General features: G+C 31.6%; 1 protein-coding gene across 1 annotated transcript in view; it reads left to right on the top strand.

The window, feature by feature from the left end:
• The first annotated feature begins 8,413 nt into the window (after positions 1–8,413).
• Positions 8,414–11,643, top strand: part of LOC113803145 (cytochrome P450 302a1, mitochondrial) — a 12,843-nt gene continuing 9,613 nt past the window's right edge. Inside the window, exon 1 of the mRNA XM_027353871.2 lies at positions 8,414–8,923. Coding sequence (XP_027209672.1) covers positions 8,677–8,923 — 247 coding nt within the window. The 5' untranslated portion in view covers positions 8,414–8,676. The remainder of the gene's footprint in view (positions 8,924–11,643) is intronic.

Here is an 11,643-nt window from a genome sequence, read left to right as displayed (position 1 = left end):
TTCTATCTGTTTTTGTTGTTGTTGTTGTTGTTTTAACTAGAAAATACGATGGGAATAGTAAACAAGATAAAAATATATATATAGAAAAAACACTACATACTATTTAATAATTCTAAATTTAATAGGCAAGGTTTATGGATTAAATATTTACCTCCTACAGATAGTGTGACATCCATATTTCTTCGGGAATAGTACACAAGAGAAAAAAAATATATAGAAAAAAAAACACTACATACTATTTAATAATTCTAAATTTAATAGGCAAGGTTTATGGATTAAATATTTACCTCCTACAGATCTGCAGATAGTGTGACATCCATATTTCTTCGGGAATAGTACACAAGAGAAAAAATATATATAGAAAAAAACACTACATACTATTTAATAATTCTAAATTTAATAGACAAGGTTTATGGATTAAATATTTACATTTGCATCAAGGCTGGTGTTACACATACAGCTGTATGTGTAACACCAGCCTTGATGCAAATGTAAATATATGTATATATAGAAAAAACACTACATACTATCTAATAATTCTAAATTCAATAGACAAGGTTTATGGATTAAATATTTACCTCCTACAGATAGTGTGACATCCATATTTCTTCGAGAATAGTACACAAGAGAAAAAATATATAGAAAAAACACTACATACTATCTAATAATTCTAAATTTAATAGGCAAAGTTTATAGTTTATATATTTACCTCCTACAGATAGTGTGACATCCATATTTCTTCGAGAATAGTACACAAGACAAAAAAAAAATATATAGAAAAAACACTACATACTTTTAATAATTCTAAATTTAATAGGCAAGGTTTATAGTTTATATATTTACCTCCTACAGATAGTGTGACATCCATATTTCTTCGAGATATCCTGTGTGAGATGGCATGATAAAATTCCTCTAAGGTCACCCCAAAATTCGCGGTTCGAATGACCTTATCTGCATGCTGGACTAAGGTCAAGATGCATATCCTCCTTCAAAGTTGACCTAGGTGTATTATCTCCGTAACTAAGGGAGGTACAGAGGAGGTCACTGTCAGAAGTGATTCATAGTTTCGCTGGCAATGAAAATGTGATTGGAAAAGTGTGATATATGTTCTAAAAAAGTGTGATATATGCTGCTAAAAGTGTGATATATGCTGCTAAAAATGTTATATATGTTCCTAAAAAGTGTGATATATGCTGCTTAAAAAGTGTGATATATGCTGCTAAAAAGTGTGATATATGCTGCTAAAAGTGTGATATATGCTTCTAAAAAGTGTGATATATGCTGCTATAAAAAGTGTGATATATGCTGCTAAAAAGTGATATATGTTCTAAAAAAGTGTGATATATGCTGCTAAAAAGTGTGATATATGCTGCTAAAAAAGTGTGATATATGCTGCTAAAAAGTGTGATATATGTTCCTAAAAAGTGTGATATATGCTGCTAAAAAGTGTGATATATGCTGCTTGAAAAGTGTGATAAATGCTGCTTGAAAAGTGTGATATATGCTGCTAAAAAGTGTGATATATGCTATTAAAAAGTGTGATATATGCTGCTAAAAAGTGTGATATATGCTATTAAAAAGTGTGATATATGCTGCTAAAAAGTGTGATATATGTTCCTAAAAAGTGTGATATATGCTGCTAAAAAGTGTGATATATGCTGCGAAAACGTGTGATATATGCTGCTAAAAAGTGTGATATATGCTGCTTGAAAAGTGTGATAAATGCTGCTTGAAAAGTGTGATATATGCTGCTAAAAAGTGTGATTTATGCTGCTAAAAAGTGTGATATATGCTGGTATAAAAAGTGTGATAATTGCTGCTAAAAAGTGTGATATATGCTGGTATAAAAAGTGTGATATTTGCTGCTAAAAAGTGTGATATATGCTATTAAAAAGTGTGATATATGCTGCTAAAAAGTGTGATATATGCTATTAAAAAGTGTGATATATGCTGCTAAAAAGTGTGATATATGTTCCTAAAAAGTGTGATATATGCTGCTAAAAAGTGTGATATATGCTGCTTGAAAAGTGTGATAAATGCTGCTTGAAAAGTGTGATATATGCTGCTAAAAAGTGTGATATATGCTATTAAAAAGTGTGATATATGCTGCTAAAAAGTGTGATATATGCTATTAAAAAGTGTGATATATGCTGCTAAAAAGTGTGATATATGCTGCTTGAAAAGTGTGATATATGTTGCTAAAAAGTGTGATATATGCTGCTTGAAAAGTGTGATATATGCTGCTAAAAAAGTGTGATATATGCTGTTAAAAAAGTGTGATATATATGCTGCTAAAACGTGTGATATATGCTGCTAAAAAAGTGTGATATTTGCTGTCTAAAAAGTGTGATATATGCTGCTAAAAGTGTGATATATGCTGCTAAAAAGTGTGATATATGCTGCTAAAAAAGTGTGATATATGCTGCTAAAAAAGTGTGATATATGCTGCTAAAAAGTGTGATATATGCTGCTAAAAGTGTGATATATGCTGCTAAAAAGTGTGATATATGCTGCAAAAAGTGTGATATATGCTGCTAAAAAGTGTGATATATGCTGCTAAAAGTGTGATATATGCTGCTAAAGATGTGATATATGTTCCTAAAAAGTGTGATATATGCTGCTAAAAAAAGTGTGATATATGCTGCTAAAAAGTGTGATATATGATGCTATAAAAAGTGTGATATATTCTGCTAAAAAGTGTGATATGTCCTGCAAAAAAGTGTGATATATGCTTCTAAAAAGTGTGATATATGTTACTAAAAAGTGTGATATATGCTGGTATAAAAAGTGTGATATATGCTAATAAAAAGTGTGATATATGCTGCTAAAAAGTGTGATATATGCTGCTAAAAAAGTTTGATATATCTGCTAAAAAGTGTGATATATGCTGCTAAAAAGTGTGATATATGCTGCTAAAAAGTGTGATATATGCTGCTAAAAAGTGTGATATATGCTGCTAAAAGTGTGATATATGCTGCTAAAAAGTGTGATATATGCTGCTAAAAAGTGTGATATATGCTGCTAAAAAGTGTGATATATGCTGCTAAAACACACAAAATATAATATAGATATGCGTACATTTATTTAGACATACATATTGATTGTCTGAATTCATTTTTTACAAAGCATTTGTTCATACCGAGGGAATAAATAGATAAATACAACTCCATTTGAAAACGTGCGTAAAAATTATGTATAATGTACATTGGCGACTGATGACCGATAAATATTGAAAACAGGCATTTTCTATTTTTCTGTTATTTAGATATTCATATTGTCTTCCCTAAAACAAACCGAAAACACGAAAGAAATAAGGACAAAACACAGTACAAGTTAATAAAATTCGTGCCACATTTATTACGTTTTGAAATCACCCTTATGTAGGCCTATTTCTCAATGAAACGGAACCATCATTTTTTTTTACATAACAAGGAAGGTTAAAGAAGTGTGATTGAGTGGTAGAATCTGTACCTTAAGGCACGACCTCACCTTAAGGTTGCTTTCACGACCTTCCTCGGTCTGAAAGTCATTTCTATCGAAGACCGATCTTGGAGGTGGTCACTCTCAAAGGCGGACCCCGTTAGAGTGAACTACCTCCCTTATTTTTCCGTTAACTCGAGTCCTATTTCGCTAAAAACCTTTGCAAAATATGTCGAGAATGGGACAATGATAATGAATACTTACATAACGTAATATTTGTATATTCTAGAATAAGATGAGGGTTCAAGAAGTTAAGGAGGAGAGGAGTCACTGATCTCCATGTCCATACGACAGATACAAAAAACAAAACAAAACAAAAAAACACTGAGATCTATTTGTTATTTTTAGGTCTTTCTTTAGCCTGAGTTCGTATCTGGAATTCTGTCAAAGAACATAAAGGATTAATGAATAAGATATGATATGTCTGTGGGTTTGTTTCAATCACACCCCGAGTCTCTTGTTTGTAATGTCAAGATTGCAAGACAAACTCATAAAAAATATATTTCTGTGAATTACCGTGCTCAGAGAACCTTATTACTAATACCCGTTGATAGAATAAGGTTTTACAACAAAGTTATTAGTTCAACTAAGATGGCGTTAGCAAAACATAAAAGAATATGCATTTTTACGAGTTTTTAATTGCTGCAGAGAACTGTTTCACACAATTTCATCAAGATTAACGACTGTAAACATGATTTTTTTATTATCTCATGAGGTTATCCTGACAATGCAGTGCAATTATAAACGGTGCATTAATTCAGATATTTATTCAGATATTTATATTATAGATATGTATTCGTCATTGCATTTCTGGGTTGACAGCAGTATAGTTGCACAAACAACTGACACTGTAAATATTTTGGTTTTCTCTCTCACAGGAACCCTAACAATACATCTAAAAAAATCTTTCATTATATTCACATCAACAACATGTAAACCCCCAAAGTTTAACGAATTCTAATGTCTTTAACTAAACATAAGATTTTTTTAAATCTAATACTATGTTCTTTTTTCCATATAGTTTTTGTGATGGTAAAAGAAATTGCGATTTTTTTTGGCGATGAAATTCTTATAACAATTGTTTTGTTGTTGTTGTTATTGTTGTTAATATGGAACAAGAATTAAGAGTAATGAAAATCATCATTACTGTTATTATTATTATTATTATTATTATTATTATCATCATCATTATTATTATCATTACATTGATTATTATTATTATTATCATCATCATTATTATCTTTATATTGATTATTATTATTATTATTACTGTCGTTGTTATCATTATTGTCATTATCATCATCATCATCATATTTAGTGGTGGTTGTAGTTGTCGTATTATTATTATCATTAATGTTATTGCCATTATCATTGTTATTGTTATCATTATTATCATTATTATTACTACTACTGTTCTTATTTTCATCATTATCAGTATCAATATTGTTGTTGTTGTCGTTTATGATTATCCATATTATTATTATTAATACTATTATCTTTATGATTATTATTGTTGTTGTTATTGTTATCATTATCATTATTACTACTATCATCATCATCATCATCATTTTGTTATTATTATTATTATCATCATTATTATTATCACTGATATATCATTATTGTTCTTTTATAAATATCAGTGTAACCATTGTCACTGTAGTTAATATCATTATTGTAATCTTATCTTTATTATCATTATCATTATCATTATTATTCGTGTTATTCTTATTTTCATCATAATGTTTATTATTATTATCATTATTACTATCATTATTGTTGTTATAATCATTATTAAATATTGTCAATATTATCGTTGAAGAATATTATAAATATTGATATTAACATTATCATCACCATTATTGCTAATGTCGTTGTAGCTGTTGTTGTTAACATTGTTCTCAAATCTACTGTCACCATCATCATTATCACCATCATTATCACTATCATCATCATTATTACAACTACCTCCACCATCATCATCATCACATCATCACCATAATTATTATCACCACAACCACTACCACCATCATCATCATTATCACCATCATCATCACCATCATCATCATCATTACGCATACTATTAGCACAACCGATAGTAACTAAACCTGTTAAAATGTAAAGAATTTGTAAATTGGTGTCACTTATTTTTCTTTTTGCATTAGTAACAGTCATTTACAACAGTTGTATGAGCCGTATTCATGTTGACGAATGTAGAAAAGTTATGAATGAGAACGAATATCTTCACAATACAAGAGATGTATTTGACCGGTTTCGAATATAAATCATTCTATTTCTAGATGTATTTCTGGTTTCTAGATTCTATTTCTGGTTTATTTCTGACGAAGATAGAATCGAAACTGGTCAAATACGTCTCTTGTATTGTGAAGATATTCGTTATTTCTGACGAAGATCCATTCGAAACCGGTTAAATACATCTCTTGTATTGTGAAGATATTCGTTCTCATTCATACCTTTTCTACAGCACAGTTGCAGTCAAGTGGTAGTAGTTGTCGAAATAATAGCAACAATAATAGTAATAATAGCAACAATAATAGTAATAATAGCAACAATAATAGTAATAATAGCAACAATAATAGTAATAATAGCAACAATAATAGTAATAATAGCAACAATAATAGTAATAATAGCAACAATAATAGTAATAATAGCAACAATAATAGTAATAATAGCAACAATTAATCATAATAGCAACAATTATCAATCCACTCTACTTGCTACGAAAGAGAAAATAAAGAATTATTTTCAATGGATCAAAAAGAAAAAGAAAAAAAAAGATTTATTCTCTTGCAACTAAAGACAAATTTGACTACAAGAGATGAAAAAATATAGATATTTTCTTTCTGAAAATATTTGATAATGAATGATAGAAAAATAATAAATAAGAATAAAGTTAAATGTTTTTTTTATTCCAGCATATGAAAAATACACCTATACATATTTATTTCTTGCTAAAAAAGCAACAGAAAAATTAGATTTGACTTTGACGGATCAAGAGATAAAACTTCTAACTTATTATGCTTGTGAAAACAGAACAAAGGCTTACATATAAAATTTAAATTCTACTAAAGCCGTTAATATCATTTCCAAATAATTTCAGTCAATTCAAAATAATTAACCACATAATATACCTTCATTACCAATAAAAAAAAAAAATCTACGCAAATGATAATAATGATAATAAAAAATAAGAAAAAATCACAAACTTGTCAACCCGAACAAACGGACATAAAATTTATTGTCCAGAGAAAAGTTTCAAAACGCACTTAACCTAATTATAAATTTTCCATAACTAACTGCCTTACGATGACATAACTCCAATTTTCTGCGTCCTTCCATACATTTACGTATTTCGAAAAAAAAAGAAAAAAAAAATATATATGTGTGTGTGTGTGTGTGTGTGTGTGTGTGTGTGTGTGTGTGTGTTGTGTGTGTGGGTGTGTTGTGTGTGTGTGTGTGTGTGTGTGTGTGAATAAATAAGAGGGAAAATTTATTAATTGAAATAGAAAGAATAAAATCAAATATTAATTTCATATGACACTTCGAAACCGAAATGAATATATCTATGAATAAACATAAATGAAAATAGATAAATAAAAATTAAAATGAAAAAAATAATAAATTCAAGAATAGTTCTAGGTGACATTTCCAAACCAAAAATAAGAAAGCAAAAAAGTGAGTGATAATTGATAATTATAAAAAAGTGAGTGATAATTGATAATTATAAAAAAGTAAAAATAAAAAAATATATAAATATAGAAAATAGATTAATTGAAATAGAAAAAATAATGAAATCAAATAATAATTCACGGTGACACTTCGAAACTGAAATGAATAGATCTATGAATAAAGGAAAGTGAAAATAGATCAATAGAAATAAAAAAAATAATAATAAATAGCAAAATTATATAAGATGTCCCTCCAACACTCGTCTGTCAGAGAGTCTAACAATTCAAATGTAAAAGATAGATATTTTGTCAGAAAAAAAAAAGATTCTCGTCTCTCACTCACTCAATCTCGCTCTCTATCTTTCACTTTGTCCTCTCTATTTCCCTCTCTCTTTTTATCTTTCTTCTCTCTCTCCCTCCTCTCTCTCACTCTCTCCATCCTTTATTTTTCGCTCTTTCTTCCCTTCTTTCTCTCCCCCCTCCTCTCTCTCTCCTTCTTTCTCTCGCCCCTCCTCTCTCTCTCCCTCTTTCTCTCCCCCCTCCTCTCTCTTTCCCTCCTTTATTTTTCCCTCTCTCTCTCCCCCTCCTATACTTTTCCCTCTCTTCCCTTCTTTCTCTCCCCCCTCCTCTCTCTCTACCCTTATTTTTCCCTTTCTCTTTCCTTCATTCTCTCCCCCTTTCTCCTCTCTCTCTTTCCTTCTTTCTCTCCCCCTCCTCTCTCTCTCTCTATTTCTCTTCCTCCTCTCTCAGACTCAAACGACGAAAATGTCCGAAATATTTTATCAGCGAAAGAGTAGGCCTACACTCTATATTCTGGGATGCCGGTTGGGACATTAAAGTGTGTTATTTGCAAATAGATGGCCGATTTTAATGTAATTAAATGACCAGAAACTGATATAAATCATGTATTGTTTACATTTGCCCCCGAACGAGAAAGTTCTAGAATGGTTATTCAAATCGCCAAGCCTTAACTACATTTTTTTTCTCTCCGTCATGGCTATTCCGCTTCTTCTATGTTGTGGAAATTCTATGTTACGAGTCATTCATTTCAGAATACACATCTCCCTACGTTCAAAACAAATAAGTTTATTATTTTTCATTCACGAACGATGTAACGAATAAATAACCTAACCCAGCGCGGTAAGAAACGAAAAAATAAACACATCGCGTAGGTCAAGGGAATGGAATCGGACAAGTCCTGACGTCACGGATAAGGTCCCAGCGAGTCACCTTGGAGCACCCCGCGCACTTCCAGACGGCGCTCAGTCTGGAAAGGAAGGGCCGAACGGGTGCTCCATGACAAATCAGGTTCCGATGCTGTCTGGATGATAAAATAACACTTGATTGATGAGCATGACATGCCCCTAATTGCTGTTTCGCTCGTTCGATCGTCTGGCGGATTGATGGACGATTTTATGCGTTGCTGTTGCGAAGGACGGCGAATGGAGAGCAGAAAATAGACGTGGATGTGAATTCATATCTTTCCCCCTGAAAACACAACAACCTCACGATGTCCATACTACGATTCGTCGCCAACAGATTGCTATGGCAACGTAGCTGCTTGCCCCAATGGACGAGCAGGCAGGCACACACCGCCGCAGAGGAGATGGCAGCAACCTGTCCCTTTGCAGTCGAGGGAAATGGAACAAAAACCACGAAGGAGGAATTGTACCAGGCCGCCCGCCCCTTCGAGGAAATCCCAGGACCGGCCCCTCTGCCTGTGGTGGGGGGGCTGTACAACTACTTCCCGATCGTTGGTGAGTGAGAAGAGCTCGTTACTGTGGGGAGGTGGCTGTAGGATTATTTTGTAGAACTATTAATTTTGTAGAATTGGCTGTAGGATTATTAGTTTATAGAACTTGCAGTAGAATTATTATTTTGTAGAATTAACATTTTGTAGAATTATTAGTTTGTAGAATTTGCTGTAGAATTATTTTGTAGAAGTGGCTGTAGAATTATTTTGTAGAATTGGCTGTAGAATTATTTTGTAGAATTTGCTGTAGAATTAACATTTTGTAGGATTATTAGTTTGTAGAATTAACATTTTGTAGAATTATTAGTTCGTAAAATTGGCTGTAGAATTAATATTTTGTAGAATCTGCTGTAGAATTAACATTTTGTAGAATTGGCTGTAGAATTATTTTGTAGAATTGGCTGTAGAATTATTTTGTAGAATTTGCTGTAGAATTTGATGTAGAATTATTTTGTAAAATTTGCTGTAGAATTATTATTTTGTAGAATTGGCTGTAGAATTATTATTTTGTAGAATTGGCTGTAGAATTATTATTTTGTAGAATTGGCTGTAGAATTATTTTGTAGAATTAATATTTGTAAAATTGGCTGTAGAATTATTCTGTAGAATTGGCTGTAAAATTATTTTGTGGAACTATTATTTTGTAGAATTGGCTGTAGAATTATTTTGTAGAATTGGCTGTAGAATTATTTTGTAGAATTGGCTGTAGGATTATTTGTTTGTAGAATTTGCTGTAGAATTAATATTTTGTAGAATTGGTTGTAAAATTATTTTGTAGAATTGGCTGTAGAATTATTTTGTAGAATTGGCTGTAGAATTTTGTAGAATTGGCTGTAGAATTATTTTGTAGAATTTGCTGCAGAATTATCATTTTGTAGAATTTAGTGTAGAATTAATATTTTGTATAATTGGCTGTAGAATTATTTTGTAGAATTGGCTGTAGAATTATTATTTTGTAGAATTGGCTGTAGAATTAATATTTTGTAGAATTGGCTGTAGAATTAATATTTTGTAGAATTGGCTGTAGAAATATTCTGTAGAATTGGGTTTAGAATTATTTTGTAGAATTGGTTGTAGAATTGGCTGTAGAAATATTCTGTAGAATTGGGTTTAGAATTATTTTGTAGAATTGGTTGTAGAATTATTTTGTAGAATTGGCTGTAGAATTTTGTAGAATTGGCTGTAGAATTATTTTGTATAATTATTTTTTTTGTAGAATTATGTTGTAGAATTGGTTGTAGAATTATTGTTTTGTAGAATTGGCTGTAGAATTATTATTCTGTAGAATTGGCTTTAGAATTATTTTGTAGAATTGGCTGTAGAATTATTATTTTGTAGAATTGGCTATAAAATTATTATTTTGTGGAATTGGCTGTAAAATAATTATTGTGAGGACTTGGTAAAATAATTAATAGTGTGAGATCTTGGCCAGAGAATCATTATTGTTAGAATTTACTTACAGAATTATTCTTGCGAAGAGTTCTCTATAGAATTATTCCCATGATGGTGGTGGGTGGGTGGGTGGGGGGGGGGGGGTGTTGGTCACCTCAGTTATTTAATTTTATGTTATTAGATTTGTCTAGTTGTGGAAAAGTATGGTAAGGTTTGCTATTGTCGGATTATTTTTTTTACAGGTTATTGTGTGTGGTATAGCAATATAGATATTACCATGATGTATTACTGGCGTATAATTATTTATAGAAATAACACCATATTTTGAGGTTGGTATATAGTGTCTGTAATGGTAATACTATACTGTAAGGTATATCAGTACTTGGTAGACATACTTCCATTTTTATTCAATTATTAGTAAAAGATAACTCCAGAATGGCTCATTTATAATTACATAGTTGTCATCTGTAAAGAGAATTCTGCACTGCAATTCGTGCTAATACTTTAGATTTAGTTTTAGCATTAAAGAATGTTCTAGGAATTCAATAGTCACTGGTGAAAAGGGTTACAGAAAATAATTTCATATGCAGACAGCGTGAAGGTCATATATATGTATGCGATGCCGGTCAGAACCTGCAGTTGGGCCCCGGGGTCGTTAGGGATGTCTGGAGTTGAGGTTTAGTGTAGCAATAGGGGCGGTGGAGGGAACACAAGAGTGTAAGCAAGCAAGTACACTCACACTCACGCAGATGCAAAATCACACACGCACGCATGCACACACGCACGCATGTACACGCATGCTCGCACACGTACACACACATACACGCACGGACGCTCACGCACACGCTCGCGCGCGAATATGCACATACACACGCATACGCAGACGTAGATGCACACACGTACACATGCACAGGAACACACGTGCGTGTTACATGTTTTACAAGCATATTTATAGGTTGAGCTACCATTTAGTTGTAAAAGAGTTTTATAAAAATGTATGTGCCCGAAGTAGAAGCATTGATATTTATTTATTTTTTATTTATTTTATGTCTTATTCGGCGGTAGTAACAATTTTGGCAATGGTAGTTAACCACACTCATTAAATAACAGGAACGAATGTCCTGTTAAGGAAATAAAACCAAAATAAAGGAAATCATATAAGTAAATGCTAACAATCAACTTCCATCCTCGGTAAAAAATTCAAAGACGGTAAACGACCTTTGCTAAAAAAAAAAAAAAAAAAGTTCCTCGCTCGCGTGGAGACCGGCCAGAGGTGCGTCGCTACCAGACGCTGTCAACCATAACAAACCGCACGTGTCATCTCCCTTTTGT

The sequence above is a fragment of the Penaeus vannamei genome, chromosome 39, assembly GCF_042767895.1.
Source record: "Penaeus vannamei isolate JL-2024 chromosome 39, ASM4276789v1, whole genome shotgun sequence".
In the NCBI taxonomy this organism is placed as follows: domain Eukaryota; kingdom Metazoa; phylum Arthropoda; class Malacostraca; order Decapoda; family Penaeidae; genus Penaeus; species Penaeus vannamei.
The sequence above is the reverse complement of the archived record's forward strand: the minus strand, read 5'-3'. Positions and strand labels throughout refer to the sequence as shown.